At 37.6% G+C, this 21,016-nt stretch overlaps 1 protein-coding gene across 34 annotated transcripts in view; it reads right to left on the bottom strand.

Annotated features, from left to right (window-relative positions):
* Nucleotides 1-21,016, bottom strand: part of CADPS2 (calcium dependent secretion activator 2) — a 489,830-nt gene that overhangs the window by 173,410 nt on the left and 295,404 nt on the right. For all 34 annotated transcript variants that reach the window (XR_014834387.1, XR_014834389.1, XR_014834384.1 and 31 more), the window contains one exon: nt 12,924-12,990. Coding sequence is in view for 27 of the 34 variants with exons in the window: in XM_085005969.1 (XP_084862095.1) it covers nt 12,924-12,990 (67 nt within the window). In the remaining 7 variants the exon portion in view is untranslated. The remainder of the gene's footprint in view (nt 1-12,923; nt 12,991-21,016) is intronic.

Raw genomic sequence — 21,016 nt, 5'->3', positions numbered from 1 at the left:
TCTTTAATACTTAGAGCCTTCCAGTTACAGGAGGTTTTGTCTATCTGCTTCCTTTTGACTGTTTTATTTTCTTCAGGTGAGGTAGTTTGACTGACTTGGTTTGTTCAGAAGGACAAGGGGAAATCATTATGGGTGTTGACAATAAAAAAGCTAATGATCAAAATTCTTTAGGAAAAGGGGCTTGTTGGCCTTCCTGTGTTATTCTTTATATCTAAAATCTCTGTTCTCTGGATCTTTATTTTGGCTTAAACAAGAGAAATTTAATGTTCGGCAGTGCTGGAGGCTACAAGTTTAATACTGAAGTGTCTGCAGGTAGGTCCCTTCTGAGGGCTGCGAGGGATAATCTGTTCCCTTTTTCTCCCTTCACTTGTAGCGGGTTGCTGGCAATTTTTGGCATCTCTTGGCTGTGGAAGTATCATATCCATCTCTGCCTTCATCTTCACCTGGCATTCTCCTTGTATGCATGTCTGCTTCCAAACTCCCTTTACTTATAAGGACACAACTCATACTGGATTAGGGGTGCACTACTCTCAAGTATGATTTCATCTTAATTACACATAAAAATTTGGGATCTTCAAATAAGGTTACATTCTGAGGTACTCGTGGGTTAGGACTTCAACACAGGAGGGTTTTTTTTTTTTCTTTTTCTTTTAAGTCCAAGTTTTAATTGCAGCAGACAAAAGAGTGATCAAGAAGATTTCGATGTATACTTATTTCCTACAAATAAAATTCTGTTGGGGAAAAGCCATGGAATTAAGAATTCAAGGACAGACTTATGGTTGTCAAGGGGAAGGGGGATGGAGTGGGATGTCTGGGAGTCTGGGGTTAATAGATGCAGACTTGCATTTGGAGTGGATAAGCAATGAGAGCCAGCTGTATAGCACAGGGAACTACATCTAGTTCCTTGTGATGGAACATGATGAGGATAATGTGAGAAAAAGAATGTGTATATGTATATATATATGTGTGTGAATGGGTCACTTTGCTGCTCAGTAGAAATTGACAGAACAGTGTAAATCAAATATAATAGAAAAAATAAAAATTATAAAAAGAATTCAAGGAGAAAAAACTAACATTTTTGCAATAACTATAGAGGTAAAAGAATCACAACGGTATTTAAATTCTATTCTATTATGATTGATTTAACGGTTTTATTTTAGAAACCGCATCCATTGCAATTAAACTTATGAAAAGTTTACAATGATCTGTAGTTGTAAAAAATTAACTTAAATGACATACCAGTAAACAGCTTGATGAATGATGTGAGTGCCTCTTTCTATCTGGTCTTTTTCAAGGAAGACATATCTGGCCCTTCATGATTTTTAGAGATATGAGAATTAGTCTTTCATTGGCTACTAGTTGGAATGGTAAACAACTAACTATAGTTTCATGTATAGCTACAATTTTCGTTATCTTCTTCCATGTTCTTATAAGTAGTTTCCCCATTATTCATTTATTCAACAAATATTTATTGGGTATCTACAGTGGATTTTTCTAGGCCTTGATGATACAACAATATCCCCAGCGTCAGAATCAAAAATAAAAAAACCAGAAAAACAAAATTAATCTCATACAGTGAGATGGAAAAGACCAAATTACAAATAAATAGAAATACCTAAAACAACTTAGGGTGGTGAATTGTTTTGAAGAAAAATAAAGGAGAGTAGAGTATGCCATTGAAGGGAGTCTAGTTTTGATAATGTGGCCAAAAAAAGGGGCTCTCTGAAGACAGTCATATTAAGATACTTCAGTTGCAAGTGACGTGGGATAAGCCAGCTTTAACACGTGGTTGAAGTCCCACTTTCCCATCCCCCTCTACTGCTTATTCTTTCCAACTTATCTTTGGCAAGACCTTGGACAGATCACCTTAACTGCTGTGGAGCTCAGCTTGATATTCGGAAAAGCAGAGACAACAATGCATGTTACATGGCTCTGAGGAAACTGGAGATAAGTGACAAAGAGCACCCAGCCCCAAGCTTGCCTGTTACATGTTAGTCACTCAATAAATCAAGCCCATTGTCAGAGAACCATCCCCATGCTCCTCCTCTACCTCTCTGGTGTCTTTCTACAGTCATTTCATTTGGGTTAGAGATGCAGTTTGGAATGACCAAGGACTGGCGACCACTAGGTCCCAGCTTTCTGCTTCCCAGTCTCAACTGCTTCTGTCCCTCTTGATCCTTCTACTTTTCCCCAGTCTCATGGGTTGTTTCTTTTCATTAAGAATATAGTGACTATGTTGCTGAAGATACTTGTTGAACAAATAGGTAAATGGGCAAGAAACGGAGGAAGAGAAGAAAAAGTGGAGATGCCTCTAAATACAGTTTTAGATATTACTGCCTCCATTTCTAATGGACATTATCTTGAACATATACGCCAATGGGTATTTTAAAAATTATTCTCTTAAAAAAGATTAATCTCTAAAGCTCTTTCCGTAAATTACGTTCATGTTGCCATGCATTAAAGAGTCCAGACTTGATAGGCATAATGCACCTGAAATGCTAAAAATCTGCCTAGCCACTTAAGATCTAGCTTTAAAAACTATCAAAAGGCTACTTGTCTTTTACATGCAATGATGTACTAATGCAATTATGCACTAATTCTAAAATCTTTAGAGATCCTAAATAAAAACTGCAATCAAAAAACCATCTTTTACAGAAATCACCTACTTTCCCAAGCCATGGTGATTTTTACGATAAAGTATGAAATATCTGTTTTATTTTGCATTTTTAAAAATATTATAATATCTCAAAAGTCACCTAAGAGACCTGGAGTCTAGCATAGATAATTGGGCCCAGACTTTTAATGAAGAGTACAGATGGAAGAGTAACAAAATACCAACGTCTAACCAAGCTGTCATTGACAATTAAGAAATCTGACCCAGGGGACAACAGAAAAAAGTGCAGTCTGGCTTTCAAATACTTTGGCTCAGGAAGCAACTAACTACCAACACCATCCTTTTGACTCTTTGGCTCCTGATTCTATTTCCATAAAATGATGCATTTAAACTTTTAAAAAATTTTTTATTTATTTTTAAAGTATAGTTGATATATAATGTTGTGCCAATTTCCGCTGTAGAGCAAACTGACCCAGTCGTGTATACACACACACACTCCCTTTCTTAAATTATCTCCCATCATGGTCTATCCCAAGAGAATGGATATAGTTCCCTGTGTGTACAGTAGGACCTCACTGCTTATCCACTCCAAATATAATAGTTTGCATCTACTAACCCCAATCTCCCGGTCCATCCTACTCCCCCCGACCCTCCCCTTGGCAACTACAAGTCTGTTCTCTATGTCTGATGTTGCATTTTATGATTTTTTTTTTTTGTATCTGTCTTTTCAAGGACTGCACTTGCAGTATGCGGAGGTTCCCAGGCTAGGGGTCTAATTGGAGCTATAGCTATGGACCTACACCAGAGCCACAGCAATGCCAGATCTGAGCTGTGTCTGAGACCTACACCACAGCTCACAGAAACGCCGGATCCTTAACCCACTGAGCAAGGCCAGGGATCAAACCCGCAACCTCATGGTTCCTAGTCGGATTCGTTAACCACTGTGCCACGATGGGAACTCCTCTGGTATAAATTCAAGTGAATCCTTGAAGCAACTTGTAGCAATTGGTTTGCTAGCCATTATCTAGACTGAGGGTCATCTGGAAAAGCTGCACTCTGAAAGAACTGTCATTATCAGGCGGCACTAACAGTTAAAATATGCTGCTCAAAGACACAACACAGGGGCCATGGGTTCACTAGGCTCCCCGTGCTTCTGGATGGAGGCAGTCTTACAGTCTTCACTCTGCCTCATCTCTACATGGCAGGGAATTAGACAGAAACAGGTGGTCTGACCTATTCTGATCTAGTATTTGTTTTCATTTATAAGCTTAGGTATAATCTTATACTACATTGCAAGGGAAAATCCAGTCAGTACAAAGACACAGCAGTGATAAAAATCCAATATTCTTAACCCAATCCACTCTTAATACCTCCATACAGAATGGATTTGTTGAGAATTGGGAGATATAAACTGACTTTAATCTGAGGACAGCGTTAAATCAGGTCTTGGCATCACTACCTCGAACGGGGCACCTTCAGTTGCTGAGGTCCCACAAGGCACCTGCATCTGCTCCAGGAAACCTCCCAGTTTACTTGCGACTGCCAATCTGTTCAGCACCTGTCCTGTCCACACGTGGAGGGGCCACTGATGAGTTCTCAGACCACAGCTTTCAGGTTTGTATGTTGTACTCTGACTGCAGGGATCATGTTAACAGCTGGCAGCTTAGCAACTGCCACCATCTAATTTCAGTAAAGATTAAGGCTTAAAAAATCCTTAGCTGGAAATGTTCTTGGCAGAGGCCAAAGGTGCTGCTAGAGTTATTAAAAAAAAAAAAAATCTCAGAGCTTAATCAAGAAAAATGAATACATCTTCAAGATCATGATGGATTTGAAAGGAATATATATTTAGTGTTTTGACCAAATGGCACATAAAAGACTTAGCAATCAGTGTATAAAAAAGAAAGGCAGTCTTTTTAAAACAATACTCAGAGCAATTAACACTTATTCACTTATTTAACACATATTTAGGTAGTTTCTACTCACACACAGTAGCTTATAAGACAGACAAGATCCTTATTTTCAAGGAGCATATATTCTAGAAGGGGTAAAGAGAAACTTAAAAATACATAAATAAAAATGACAACTTTGGTTAGAAATAAAATGCTCTGAAAAATACAAAACAGGGAGTCACTTCAGATTGAGTCTTTTCTGACCTAATTAAGGTGACATCTGACCTGATACCTAAATGGGCAGGTAGAACACGCCAGTCACAGGGAAAACGTAAGCCGTAGAATGAATGTTCCGAATTTCTTTAGGTGACTTTAGGGGTAGCAGAGAAACAAATGAGTGGTAGAAAGGTAGGGGGACTTAATTCAAAGGCACATCTGCATAGAAGTAACACTTCAAAAATAAACTCAGATTATTATATATTTATTGGAGAGAGGGGGCTGGTGACCTGGAGGTGTTAAAACTCCAATTCTTGGCACTGTGATTAATCTGGGAGCAGGGCATTACAGGTCAAGGTGCTGCTCAGTGACAGGCAGGGACTCATCGAAGGGGAAGCCAGAGGCCACAACATGCACAATATGCAGGACCTTCTCCAGGTGATGGTCAGAAGTTATTCTAAGAGTACTGGGAAGTCAGGGAAGGATTTAAGCAGAAAATTGGCAAAATTGGAGTTATGCTTCAAATAGATTATTCTGGCAATGTGAAGAATGGATTGTAAGGAGACTGGTGGAAAGCTGAAGCAGGAAAAACAGCTGGGATTCTATTGTAAAAGTCCACATGAAGATAATAGTGGTTTCAAGTAGAATGGTAGCAGAGAAGATGGAGAGAATTGAATGCAAGCGGGATACTGTTCTGGCTGCAGATGAAACAGTATTTTCTGACTGACATGGGGCTAATGACAAAAGAGGGATCAAAGACAACATCAAGGTTTTGGTTCAAGTATGCTCAAATATAAGTCAATTTTATGTTCCATACAGAGGTTTGAGAAGGAACTCAAAGGAGATATTCATTTAGTTTACATTTACCGAGTCTTTACCGTGAACAGAACACTGCACACGTTTATGTGTAGAGATATATACGCATATGAATGCACACATACACATAAAGATACACACATACAGCATGTTTAAACTGAGTCTCATGAAACAATTTTTAAAAATTGAGCCCATTAAAATTGAATGTACATTTCTCATTCATAGGTCCTCTACTCTTGCAGGTAGGGGTGAGCTATAAAGGAGACACAGACATTTTTCTGCAATCTAAACATGAAAATAACACATTTTAAGGGAAGACAGGGTGCATGTAAAAGAAGAATTTTTGCATCAGGATCACTTCCTGACCCGTATGAGATTTTCTTTACCAAATCTAGCCCTACTCTCCTTCCACTGTCTCTTGTTTAACATCAGATCTTGAAACATGATCCTTTTCATGTCTTTTAGAACTCTTTTGAAGAGTAAACGTAGTAAGCTTGTTAACGACCAAGGGTAAATTGTATAAATCAACATGGCCATTTCCTTGATTCTGGGCTACGGAAAATTCAAAGAGCACAAAGCAGAAGTTATGTAAAAGATGAAACTTAGAAGAAAAAACTCTTTTCCTCTGAGATTTTTTTCCAAATAAGTGCCACAACAAAAGAATTTTCAATTTTTTTCTTATGTGCGTTTTGAAAGATAAAATAATACAATGCAACTTGACCCATAATGACCATTAACTACAAAAAAGACAGAACCCCACAAAGTTTTGGTGACTATTAAGTGTTTATGAGTCATCTAGAGCTTTAGAAATCTTACTGCATATCATAGGTATCTTGTGCCCTTTGGTCCAGAAATTTTGTTTTTTATAAGAATACTCCTACATACATCCAAAGATAAATATGTAAGAATTGCATATATACTAATTCCAGCATTGCTTGTTGATTTTATAAAAAAAAAAAAAAGGAATTTAAATGTCCGAAAAGGGAGATCTGTTACATAAATTATCTTCATCTACATTATGGAATTCAATCCATTAAAAAAATAAAGTGGATTTTTATATATTCACATGGAAACTTGTCTGTGATGTAATTTTAAAGAGGATCCAAACAATTCACAAACAAATATATATATGGGATGATTCTATTGAGGATGGATTAAACTGATACAAGTTTAGAAGGTCAAACTACTAACAATGGTTACTTGGCTGTTTGGGGATAGAGACTGGAATAAACTGGCAATGCTGGTAGGAGTATTGATGGGGGCCTTTCACTTACTGCCATAAATACTTGTGTAGGGTCTGATTTTATTCTTTTTTTTTTTTTTTTTTTTTTGTCTTTTTGCCATTTCTTGGGCCACTCCCGTGGCATATGGAGGTTCCCAGGCTGGGGGTTGAATTGGAGCTGTAGCCACCAGCCTACGCCAGAGCCACAGCAACACGGGATCCACGCCTCACCTGTGACCTACACCACAGCTCACAGCAACGCCAGATCCTTAACCCACTGAGCAAGGGCAGGGATCGAACCCGCAACCTCATGGTTCCTAGTCGGGTTCGTTACCCACTGAGCCATCATGGGAACTCCCTGATTTTATTCTATACTGACCATGTCTTGGGTTTGTAAATTTTAAATCAATTTAAAACATACCGCCAGGAGGGCCCATTGTGGCTCAGCGGGTTAAGGACCCAAAACAGTGTTCGTGAGGATGCAGATTTGATTCCTGGCCTCGCTCAGTGGATTAAGGATCTGGTGTTGCCACAACTTGTGGTGGCGGTCACAGATACAGCCTGGATCTGGTGCTGCTGTGGCTGTGGCCAGCAGCTGCAGCTCCCATTTGACCCCTGGCCTGGGAACTTCCATATGCTGTAAGTGAAGCTGTAAAAAAAAAAAAATTAACTAAAGCCAGAGGGCCACTACCCCATGACTTTCCTTATTTGACAGCAATATATTTGCTCACTTTGCATTACTATAGGCAAACACCAGCTGATGTTCTAAGGCTGAACCTAGATGATGTAATTTCCTGCAGTAGTGACATTCTCAAATGTGTGACAGCAGCCTGCTGCAGCGCAGCTCCACGTGTGCTGAATCTTTCAGATGTCAATAGGCTGGGGCAGCCACTTCTTGAAATTGACGGTACATTTTGATGGCAGCTCACTAACAGAGTGGTCCTGTTTGCAGCAGGTACAGTTACTCAGTGGCATGGCTGTTTACAGCCTGTGCCAACTCAGCTGATAGGTAATTAACATTATGTCTTGGTAGCCTGCTGTTGTTTGCAGCAACTTCAAGTCATGATTCTGACACATTGACAACGAGTAGGGAACACTTTGATACAGGGCCAAAACACAGACGTCTATCTACTTCAGTTTTCAGCAGTGTCACAGAGTAGGTGGGTTCCATGAGCATGGGACTCTTTATGCCACCACTGACTGGCCATATTTTTAATGTAGTAACACTGTTTTGTACCTCATGAAATGAGTGATCCACAGTGATTATTCTGATTATCTGTTGCTCTTCGGATCAGCTACAGCCCTGTGCATTAATTTAATCTTAGGAAAAGAGCTTGGCCTCTAGAGACTGACAGAACTGTATTTGATCACTTGAGTCTATCGCACACTAACTGCATAATTCTGCAAAAATATAATAACCCCTTTGTACATCAATTTAGTCTATGCAATGAGGATAATAATACCTACCCTAAAACACAACTTATTCTGAAGAGGTAAAGCAAGAATGTGGTTTACATAATAAATGCCTGCCACATTTGCTTAATAAATATTAGATTAAATATAGCAATAATTTTATTAATAGCTGAGTGGCTTCAGGAATTTTTGGACTACCATGGAATATGAAATACCTGGGGACATAGAGTTACTTGAATAGGTATTAGCTGAATAGAGAATTACAAAATAATTTGATTTGTTTAAATCATAAATACAGATATAGTATTTTAAAGCTATTAAATGGTTTATTATAATGAACTAAAATATATTAGTGTCATAAGTACTTCCCACCAAGGATATCCTTTAATACTAAAACACTGAATAAGCATAAGAAAAACGAGTAAGAAACACACTTAAGTTTGGTAAGATTTTAAACATTTTCCTCAAAACAACTCTTCTTTTAGTTTAGCCTGAGCCTAAATTTGCCTTCATTTAAAAAATGCAGCCTCTTGGAGTTTCCTTTGTGGCTCAGCAGTTAACAAACCCAACTAGCATCCATGATGATGCAGATTTGATCCCCGGCCTCACTCAGGGGGTTAAAGATCTGGCGTTGCTCTGGTGTGGGTTACAGACATGGCTCAGATCCTGCGTGGCTGTGGCTGTGGTGTAGGCTGGCAGCTGTAATTCCCATTTGACCCCTAGACTGGGGACCTCTATATGCCATGGGTGTGGCCCTAAAAAGCAAAAAAATAAAAAATAAGAAAATAAAAATGCAGCCTCTTAAAAAAACATGAAAATTGAGAGGTTCCCATTGTGGCTCAGTGGAAAAGAACCCGACTAGTATCCATGAGGACGCAGGTTCAATCCTTGGCCCTGTTCAACAGGTTAAGGATCGGGTGTTGCCATGAGCTGTGGTGTAGGTCACAGACGTGGCTTGGATCTGCCGCAGCTGTGGCTGTGGTGTAGGTCGGCAGCCGAAGCTCTGATTCAACTCCTAGGCTGGGTGGGAACTTTCATATGCCACACGAGCAGCCCTGAAAACAAACAAATAAAACACCCAACCAAACAAAATCTGTTTAATAGTCTATACAGAATCTAAATGGGATCCAACACTAATCTTACTTGGAAGTCAAATAAATATCCTATATTGATAATTAATTTATTTTACCATTTTAAACTCTGATTTAAATGCTTATACCAGAGTCCTTGAAAAGTCTCTTCACCTCAGGGGCTCTGCGAGTGCTCACCTTGAACAATGACTTTGCAGCTGACCAAACCTGACTCTCCATCAATTTTTATGAGTACAAATTCTTGGGCTGATAGCTGGAGCGCCAGCTCTCTCTCTCATATAATACACACTCACAAGTGGTGATGAGATTCACATTATCACTGGAGCACCATTCTGCCCACGGTGGCAGCAGACACAGCAGGGGGCTACTGTCCTCCCTAGAAATCGACTCCTTCACCTTTCAATAATGCAGCCTGCAGGTATGGCCCTACAAGTTATGTGCTGGCAGAATGAGAGATGTCTTTAAAAACACCAATAAAAACTACCCAGTTCCTCCCAATGAGTCATTCTTGTTGAACCTCCATACATATCCAGCTTGATGCTGAAGTGTGTATATTCTGTTTGTCTTCTCAGGACATTTGTAATTGAAAAGGAGATTCAACTGTATTTAAATTTTCAAAAAGTTGCCAGCATACTAGCATGTAAATCTTAGTACTTGCGGGTGTGGGATTCTCCGTGTGAGTGCGTTATGTACACATATTTGTATAAAGATACAATGCTTAACTAGGTCTTCAAATTTTAAGATAATATCTCAGGTAGACTAAATCTGAATTCATTATAATTTGGTGGCGTTTTTCCTAAGTTTTAATTATGGAGTAGAGAGGTTTACCTCCTTTGGTTTAAATTGGATTTTGCCTTTTAAAAATATTTGTTACACAGAGAACATTCTAGCTCCCTAAAGAGATGGTTCATGTTCCTTAAAGATATATCAACTAATGATCTAAAAGTATTAAAAATCCTTTTTTCATTTCTAAGCTTTCTTATGGGATAAAAATCAAAGTATACATTTTGCTCTTTTAATTCTTACAATCATACGCCAGTAAATAAGGGACAGAGCAAAGGATCACCCTGAACCTTACTTGACTAAAGGCATGAGGTGTCTCTTTGACCTCTCAAGACAGATCTACTAAGGCCTAATTTTCATATTAAGACAAAAGTGTATCAGAAACTCTTTTAGCCTATGGATACTTCACTGAACCTCTCTCTACACAATGAACACTCTGATTCATTTTTAAAAAATAGTGAATATGAGCCAGCAATCATGCTCGTTTTACCCTAGGGAGCTGGAACGTTATGTCTACACAAAAACCTGCACACAAATGTGTACAGTCGTTGGATTCATAATTGCCAATATTTGGAAGCAACCAAGCTGTCCTTCAGCAGGTGAACAAATACACTGTGGTTCATCCAGACAATGGAATGTTATTTGGTGCTAAAAAGAAGTGAGCATTCAAGCCATGAAAAAACACGGTAAAATCCTAAATGCATATCCCATACTACATGATTCCAACTCTATGACATTCTGGAAAGGGCACAACTATGAACACAGTAAAATGATCACGGGTTGCCAAAAGTACTGGGTTGCATCCTTATGTGCTCTCATAACATTCCCACCAGTTAAATTCTATGTTTACTATGAGTTCAGTAAGGGAGTTCCCATTGTGGCTCAGTGGTTAACAAATCCGACTAGGAACCATGAGGTTGCGGGTTTGACCCCTGGCCTTGCTCAGTGGGTTAAGGATCTGGCATTGCCGTGAGCTGTGGTGTAGGTCACAGATGCGGCTTGGATGCCGCGCTGCTGTGGCTCTGGCGTAGGCTGGTGGCTACAGCTCTAATTGGACCCCTAGCCTGGGAACCTCCACATGCTGCGGGAGCGGCCCAAGAAATGGCAAAAAGACAAAAAGAAAAGAAAAGAAAAAAAAGAGTTCAGTAAGTAGGCTTTGTTTAGGCCAAAAACACCAGCTACTGAACTTAGGGGATAGGAACGTGTATTTTTACATAAATGCATGACCCATGACTATGAAAAAGAAGCTGCAACGTCTGTGAAAAATTAGTAGACTGCTTTATAAAAATTTGATAGAGATAAATCATTAACACAAACTTTTCAAATTAGATGTGGGTGAGACAGCTCTAACTGGGAATAAAATCAAAATGCACAGAAAGAGCTGCACTCTAACCGCCTAGTAAATGCATTTAAGTTGTCCTGACAAAGCAAATAAATTAAACCTGTAAAAGAGAGATGATGCCTTATTGGTAGTTTTTGGAGGACAGATGACTCAGAAACCCCAACAGAGAGCCCTTCCTCAAAGCAATTGCCTGGGTTTTATATAAAAAGACTGCCAATGGGTGTGCACATCTTTTTTTAAACTGGTTCTAATTACCTAAGAAAAAGTTACATTTTTACCTGGGGGTTGGGAGGAACTACTTTTCACTAAAAGTTTGCATTTTCCATGAAGTTACCATGCCATGATGGCACATCAATAAAATAATATTCTCCAGCCATTGACAGATGGCTTTATTTCCGGATGGTAAATAATTTTTCTTCCTTGGAATTTCACCATGTTAGTCTCATCTAACCTATTGAAATTTGCTTACTGTGTAGGTAGGAATTCACAAGATTTTATAGACTGTTTTACATTAAGAATCCCAAGACAGCTTCTTTTCCCATATATATTCATTGGGAATAACACGGCTTGGATTTGTTTTATTATACTCTATGAGCAAAAGCTGTCCATTACTCAAAAACAAAACAGTCATCCACAGTGTGTATTCCAATATCTGTCTACACTCAGAATCCTATCACAAAACTACCAGTCAAGGTAATTTAAAGACATATATATGTGAATAAGTGATAAATATATGGCACATTTTTTACAAAAAGGCACGTTTTTGTGTATTGAGTTTTATCTATAAAATACCAGTACAGTGCAGTGGTTCTCAAGGTATGGTCTAGGCATCCTCTAAAGATCCTTTTAGGGGACTTGTGAGGTCACTACCACTTTTACAACAACATTCAAACATCCTTGCCCTTTTCACATTTACTCTCTCATGAGTGTACAGTGGAGTTTTCCAAAGGCTAAATTTCATCTGAGTTGCAACAGAACGAAGGCAATAACTGATATGAAAACACAGCTGCATTTTATTTTATTAAGCTAGGCATTAAGACGTGAGCAAAATCATAACATACTAGTACTTATTTCACTAAAATGTTTGGCTTGAAAAATCATTATTTTAAATAAAAAGGCTATTTGCACTGACATGTAATGGGTTTTACTATTTTTATTTTTATATTTTTTCTTTTTACGGCCATACCTATGGCATATGGAAGTTTCTGGGCCAGGGGTCGAATGGGAGCTGCAGCTGCAGGCCTTCACTAGGGCCATGGCAACACCAGATCCGAGCTGCATCTGCGACCTACATCACAGCTTGCAGCAAACTTGGGTCCTTAACCTACTTAAGCAAAATCAGGGACTGAACCTGAAATTTCACAAAGTTGAGTTCTTAACCTGCCAAGCCACATCAGGAACTCCTTTTAGTTTTAAGTGATTTAAAATTTTTCTCAGTCTTAATTTCTAATAGAGTGAATATTGATAGACATAACCCCCACAAAAATTTGAGAATGGCTTAGAGTGATTGTGTAACAGAAAAAAAAAAAAAACTTACTTGAACAAGGACAAAATAACGTTTTTTCCATCTTTTCCAAACCTTCTGTCCAAGGGCATATAGATATCTGGTAAGAAAAACAAGAATACATGAATACTGAGTAAATTTATTTCTTACATAGGTATTTATTCTTGAGACCGACCTGCTAAAGGCGAAGTTTAGCTCATTTGGAATCTGTGACAGCATGCAGCTTCTGTGTTACAAAATGACTAAGCCTGTCCCAAGACTCTTGAAAGGGAATTGATTTATATGGCTGATCAATTTGTCAGTTCTTTCCACCAACTGAGCAAAGCTGGACTTAGGATCATCAAAGAAGAAGTAGGAATTTTATTCTTACACATACTTCTTAGGAGAGACAAAGGCTATGAATTGAGGGTATGCTGCTGAATGTTTCAGCTCTCAGATGACCAGGGCTGAGGAGTGTGGCCTGCCAGGGACCTGGCTGTACTGTCCAGAGCCCAGGGTGAAGGGTCCCTGTCTAGAGGAGTGTCCCTGAGTTGTGCTTGGGCCAATCTCAGTTTCCATTTCCTCAACTGTCAATAGAATAAGGGCTGGATGCTCCTGCCAGCCCCATGCTTTGGAGACTTACCTGACCTACCGAAGCTTCTTACTGCAAACTTTCCTAACTATGAAATTCAGGTAAAAATGAGGACAGCATTGTATAATTTAAGATAGTTTTTTATTTAAGCAAGGCTTTTGTTTAACTTTGCATTGCCATTCGTAATTGAAATAGAATGATTAAAGTAGTCCATCACTTGGGAACAGAACTTTTGTTCTTACTGGGTAGACAGATGAAAGCTTAGGAGGAAAAAGAAGAAATTACAGATTAATCAGGTGTGAGTGTGTCATGGAGAGCTATTTAAAATTATACCACATACCTCCTACAAAAGTGGAAAACAGTGTTAGAAGTTTAAAATACGGCAAATAGAGACTATGCTTTTAAATTAAAATAAGGTTTTTCAATATTTTATCACAAACCCTTTTTCTGAGGTCAAGTTTAACATTGCAGAGGCTATACAAACTAACGTACATATGATTCTGAGCGATAAATGGAAGCACTAGAGATAACAGTTTATTTAGAAGCCAAAAGTCTCAGACTTACAATTTTTAAAACTTAAATCTTAACTTGAATTTTTAGTATCTGTCTTCACAAAAATAATTCTCTTTTGCAAAACGAAGCAAATATAGTTTTTACCCCCTTTACAAAAAGATCTATGGGGTTTGTTAGCTAAGATGCTCTGAAATGATGAACTCTCTTATTCACAGCTAGTGGAGTGTAACAGAAGACACCTTTCTGTGGGTTAACACGGCAATATGGAGAAACAAGCCTCACCTTTTCAGCCTGGCATTAGATAATTAGAGAAGCATACAAATTTGTAGGCTACGTGGATACATAGAACAGTGTTGTTTGTATTATGGGAAAGGTAACAACTTAAATGCCCAAAACTAGGTGAATTGTTTTATGCTGCCACTGAAAAAAAAAAATTTTTTTTTTTTTTTTTTGGCTTTTTAGGGCAGCATATGTGGGCTATGGAAGCTTCCAGGCTAGGGGTCAAATCAGAGCTGTAGCCTCCAGCCACAGTCACAGCCACAGGAACACCAGATATGAGCCACGTCTGCAACCTACACCACAGCTCACAGCCACGCCAGATCCTTAACCCACTGAGCAATGCCAGGCATCGAACCCGCATCCTTATGGATTCAAGGCAGTTTCGTAACCCACTGGGCCACAATAGAAACTGCCTGAAAAAAAGTTATATATATATATATATATATATATACACACACACACACATATATATATAACATATATATATATATATATATATATATTTTTTTTTTTTTGCCTTTTTAGGGCCGCACCCGCAGCATATGGAGGTTCCCAGGCTAGGGGTCGAATCAGAGCTGTAGCCTCCAGCCTAAGCCAGAGCCACGGCAACGCCAGATCCAAGCTGCGTCTGTGACCTACACCACAGCTCACGGCAACGCCAGATCCTTAACCCACTGAGCGAGGTCAGGGATTAAACCCGCAACCTCATGGTTTCCAGTAGGATTCATTTCCACTGAGCCATGACAGGAACTCCCAAAAATATTTCTGATAAAATTAATAACAGAAAATATATGTTATGTAAAAAGAAAATCCAAAACTACATATATACTGAATGACTTGAAATCTGTAAAAAAAAAATATATATATGAAATAATCCAAAATTTTAGTAACAGAATCTCTGGTGAAATTATGGAGGATTTAGGTTTCCTTCTTCCTTGCATTTCTAAAATTTTAGAATAAACACACACACACAAACATGGAGTTACTAAAAGTCAAAATAAATACTAGACTCTTGTATGGAAAGCATCAAATCAATTATATATTTTCTTTCTTTCAGACACATTAGCCTGCTGAAGTGTTTGGCCGGCATATGTTTGGCTCTCCCAGCACCCTTGATACCATTCTGTCTGCACTTGTGGATGCAATGCGAATTCATTTAGAGACTGGCAGGAACAGCCTCTGCTACTGTTCTCACCTGTTCACTATCCCCTCCTGAGGGCCCCTGGAAACCCTTTGCCCCACCTTCGCTCTAGCCTCTAATTTCTCTTCTGTGGTTCTGGTGATAGGTGTTTCGTTGCTCTCTTTCTGTCTTTCCTATATAATTTCCCTCTCCTGAAAGGCACATATCCAAGCTCCTATTACAGGGTTAACAGCAATGACCTCAGGAGCTATATACTGTGGACACAACAGATGTTCTCTATGCAAGTTCACAAGCAAGATGTGCATCCAATAGCTGCCTAGGAGCCAAGAGGGCACTTGGAATAACCTCTCCCTGTGACCACAGGCTGCTTCTCCAACGTGTCTCACTTAGCATGCTGTTGGGCCACTGGGTCAGACGTCAGTGAAGGTGAACAGTGATACACAGACCATCAACACCACAAGCAAGTGTAAGTCTTGCTGACAGTGAAGGTTCTGCATAAGGAACAATGTCAGCTGCAGCTTCTTTCAAAAATCATGGATCAACACATTTGGAATGAAAATGTACAGTTCCTGCCTGTGAAGACAGAAAGCAGAGGAGTGGGTGGATGCACACATGTGTATAGTGAGAGATGTCTGAAGAAATAGAACAAAAGACAATTCAAGATTGCAACCAAAGCAAGCATTTGAATGTTGGGCCTTGAGGTCTTTTGAGCTATTGCACTATAGGCATTGAATAAAATGTATACAGAAGCAGTCGCAATTGATCAAATGTTTCTAGAAAGGAAACACTCTTTAAGAGTTTTCCTCTCTACGTAAGAAAAAAAATTACATTCAACGAAGCTTGTCAGCATAAAGGAAATGTTACAGTTGCTAGGTAGGAAAAATGATAATTTCTGCCCTCTAGTTCTTCTATTAGCCAAACAAAAATTTTACATAAAAAATGAACACAAATGAAAGCTATCGTAAAAGCCATCAATACTGAATAAGAACACTTTAATCTTAATTTCAATAAATCTGAGTTTCTTCACTATAATCATGAGTTTTGGAACTAGGTACCAATATTGCTATTCAGCCACTTTTTTTTTTTTTCCTGTCTTTTTGCCTTTTCTAGGGCTGCACCCGAGGCAGATAGAGGTTTCCAGGCTAGGAGTCTAATCGGAGCTACAGCTGCCAGCCTACACCAGAGCCATAGCAACGCGGGATCCAAGCCATGTCTGCAACCTACACCACAGCTCATGGCAATGCTGGATCCTTAACCCACTGAGTGAAGTCAGGGATCAAACCTGCAACCTCATGGTTCCTAATCGGATTCGTTAACCACTGAGCCACGACAGGAACCCTGTTTAGCCACTTTTTCACTGGTATAAAAGCAGATTCTTTGCACAGGAGATACAACTAAAATTGAAGAGAGAATGAAGAAAAATGATGTTCATCAATATTGTCTAAGACCGCCCAAGAGCAAAAACTCAAGAACCACATAAGAATCAAGCAGTTAAAATGATTGCGTTGCCAATGAGGAATGATGCCACAAAGAATGATTTGGAAAACTGTAATATCGTTAAGAAAAAGCTGTCACATGAGCTTATCATGTATGTATGGGAAAAAAATCCAGAAAGCTGTGTCAACATGTTAAAGATGTATCAAAATGTTATTATCTGGTTGGTGAGATTTTCTTCTTCATGCCTTTCTGAATATCCCCAATTTCTACATTGAGCATGTCTTTCATTTTTTTAATAAGTAATAGGTTAACTGGTATAGTTGATTTAAAGTAAAATTCACCCATTTTAGGTATACAATTTGAATAGCGCTGATACAGGAGGAATGTAACCACCACAACAAACTTCAAACAACACTTCCACTCCCACCCCCTCAAAGGTTTCTTCGTGCCCTTTTATGACCAACCCTCTCGGCAATCACTGATTTTTGACCTTATAATTTTTGTTTCCCAGACCTTATAATTTTTGTTTACCAGAATGTCATGTAAGTAGAATTATACAATACATATGTAGCCTTTAGTGTCTGGCTTCTTTCACTCAGTATAAAGCTTTTGAGATTCAGCTTTTGTCTATATCAGGCTCATTTCTTCTTATTTCTGAATATTATATCTCAATGTATGACTTCAATGTGTTTATCCTTTGATGAGGTGATGACATTTGAGTTGTACCCACCTTTTTTGGCTATCTTAAATAAGGTGGCTATAGCCATTCACCTACTAGTCTTTGTGTGGGCACATGTTTTCATTTCTCCCGGGTAAATATCTAGGAATGGGACTACTGAGTTACAGCGGAAAGTGTGTTTAAAAGAAACTGCCAAACTCTTTTTGCATTACCATTAGCAATGATGAGCACTCATCTTACTTTTATAATGAGAAGAAATGATTATTATTAAGGAGTTGAAGGATGTGGGCATTAGAGCTCCATAAATAATACTTCCGTCATGACTAAGTGGAACTCTTATAGACCAAAGATGAGAATCTTTGTCACTTTATCTTGAGTACAGTGGGGAATTCCTATAGACTTTAATGGTTAAATGGGTTTTCCAGTTTTTAAGAGTATTTTCAAACTCTGGTATTTAAAGCAGTCCAAATTCTTTGTAGGTGGGTGTTCTTACCGTGGGATGATTAAAGTGTAGAGAGAGTAAGGAAAAAGGAGCCAACATCATTTGAATATTTGATTACAATCAGCTAATTCATTGATTAGAAAGCATCTGTAAAAAAAGTACATTCTCTCCTAACTCACCTTTATGCCTAATGCTGCTGTTGAATTCAGAGTTCTGTTTTTTTGTTTTTAATGTTGAGCGTTGTTGTCATTTATCTCTTTATGGATAAAAATCTAAGATTTTTTTGATTTCAGAAAAGTTATACTAAAGTTATAGTGATTATAACTAAATTTATAACATATTATGTTATACTAGGCAATGGATTCATTTCATTACATTTACACAGCAATACTTGAGTACTTTTCATTATTGTGAAATGAGTTATTCTATGTAGAGAGTCTGTATATTATTCATCCATACTGAATTTTTAAAGAATTTGTATATAATAGGTTGACTTGACTTCAGTCATAAAATATAATTTGATCGTTCTTTAATGACTTAGAAGGGGTGCTATTGCAGTCCCAGGGTCATTACCACGATCAATTATAACTGCACAGTTCTGTAAAAGGAGAAGGTAGGGCTGACAGGACTCAGTTTACCATTTGATATATAATGACAACAGTGTTAGCTGAATGGATCTTTGAGAGCTATTTACTTGTCACTTATTTCTCTTTCATAAAAATGAGAATTAAAATATATATTAATATTTCTTGCTGTCTGAACTCTAGAAAAATTCATTTTTTAATGCTTTATGAAATCTGATTCTATCTCATTAAAGTGTAGAGAACATAACCCCAAAAGTGTATTTGTCATCTGGGGGGCGAGACAGGGAACCTTGGCTAGTTTACTGCAGATATGTGGAGGGGTCTGCTCTGCAGCTGTGTTCTTCCTGAATGTATTATAACTGCTGAGTCACTACTAGCTTCTTCTCAATTGCATGCTTTTCTCAAATAAAAAAAGTTTTTTAACAAGAGTATGTTAAGTCAGACATGCCAGATACCAGGCAAATTGGGAACACACATTTAACTGGGTTTTATGTGACGATTTATAATGTTACTCAATAAAATAAATATTTCTCACACAGCATGAGAGCAACATTCTCTAATGAGTGAATTTTCTCCACCTTAAAGAAGTTTTAAAGAGCAAAGCCAGTCTTTTGTTTTATTTTAGGTGGGATATTCAACATTATTTTCATCAACCTATAGAAGTTGGTTTTAAACAAAAGATGTTTTCTTTCCTTTTTAAATTATCTCAACTAAGTCAGAAAAGCAACACCATTTAGCAGTAGTTTTCACAGTCTTAATACATTCTCCAGTACTCTACATTAGAGTATGACCCTAGGAAAAAGATTCCTTAAGCAAAGTTAAATTTGATTCAAGATTATTATTTAAATGGAGGTGAAAGATATTCCATTGTAAGTATTTCAAAAGCACATATTTCCAATGTTAATTTATATTAAATATAGCATTTTTCCATTTAAGTATTTCCAATGTATTACAATACTCATGTCATTAGAGTATGTTGGAGTATTTTAAAATAACTGCTCATATGGGAAAAAAGAATGGATATATTTATATGCCAAACTGACTCATTTTGCTGTACACCTGAAACTAATACAACATTGGAAGTCAACTCTGCTCCAATAAATTTTTTTTAAAAAATTAAGTGCTCAGATACTATTTTAAAGTGTTTGCTTTTTTCAAACCCAACGTAAGTAAGGTATTAAGAAGTTGTTCTCTTTGAACAAAAAACTGCCTGCTTAACTTTAAAATCTTCTCTTCTTACATGGGATTAGGTAACAAAGAAATTAGCAGCACTGACACAAAGCTTGGATTTAACACATAAGAGTAAAGCCTTGAAGCATTTGGTTCTATAAATCGGTATAAATACAGCAATAATCTTAAAGTAGTAATCCCTCTTTTAGGGCTGTTTTTAATGGACAGTATATTTGCTCCTAAGAAACAGGAATCAGCGAGGAAAAAAGACACGAAATGAACTAAATGTGTATCAATGCTCCCTTTGCTGCAAATTTTTTTTTTTTTTTTGGTATTTCTAACAATTTCCAGGTCATACTCTCTCCTCAAATATCAAAGCTAAGTGACAGGGAACTTTAAGATTTTGGGCTGGTGTATTTAAAATTTGGTATGAATATACAGATTACGTACCATGCTGTTAGGAAAAACGTCAAGAAAAGAGAAAAAAGTAAGAGAAAAGAACTTTGGTACGGCCAAACCTCCAGTCAACATAGTTACTATCAACAAGGTAAACAGGTCATTATTTTTCACCCACTATGTCACAGCTATAAATGGTCATTAGAGAACCTCAAAACTTAATGCTAAAAATTATACAAGCTCTATGATCTCAACACAATCCTAAAAGAGTTATCAGTTAAGAAGCCAACTGGTATGAACATACACCACTGTTGCTTCTGTACGTTTTCATCTGGGGACAAACAACAGCTAAGTCGTCATGAAATCCATCAGAATGTCCTGGGACAACGGGAATAAAACCTTTTCTGTAGGGATATGTTGATCATTAACAACCTCTATTGCCCTCCTATTACCAATAAAATGGGCTCAACAATGTATTTACTGAGTAATATGAAGTTTGGTAAAAAATAATGTTCAAGCAAAACCAAAATCAGTACATTAAGGCACTTATTTTTGTTAAATTTTTAAACACATATTTACATTTCAACACGTGTACATTTCATTTCATTCACACTACAATGCTTCTAAAATAAAATGATTTTAAATGCTTATTTTTCACAGGACCCCTTTAGACTATTAAGAAAAAACAGATTCACACATAACATTGTGATTTACCTTCCTTTAAGCCAAAAAACTTCTGAAATTAGTTTTACTAATAAATCAAGCCATTTTCTATAAATGCTATATATTATCTGCTAATATATATAATCACAAAAGTTAATGAAAACTCAAGAGCTCATTTTCTGATTAGTTTTAAAAATTGAGATTTAACTCATCTTCGTAACACAGTATGTCTGAACTACATTATACTCTGT

This window comes from Sus scrofa, chromosome 18 (genome assembly GCF_054392235.1).
Source record: "Sus scrofa isolate SSC_HxYL_T2T_F1_AM1 chromosome 18, Sscrofa_HxYL_maternal_Yorkshire_Landrace_v2.0, whole genome shotgun sequence".
NCBI lineage: Eukaryota > Metazoa > Chordata > Mammalia > Artiodactyla > Suidae > Sus > Sus scrofa.
This window is presented reverse-complemented; position numbering and strand designations above follow the sequence as displayed.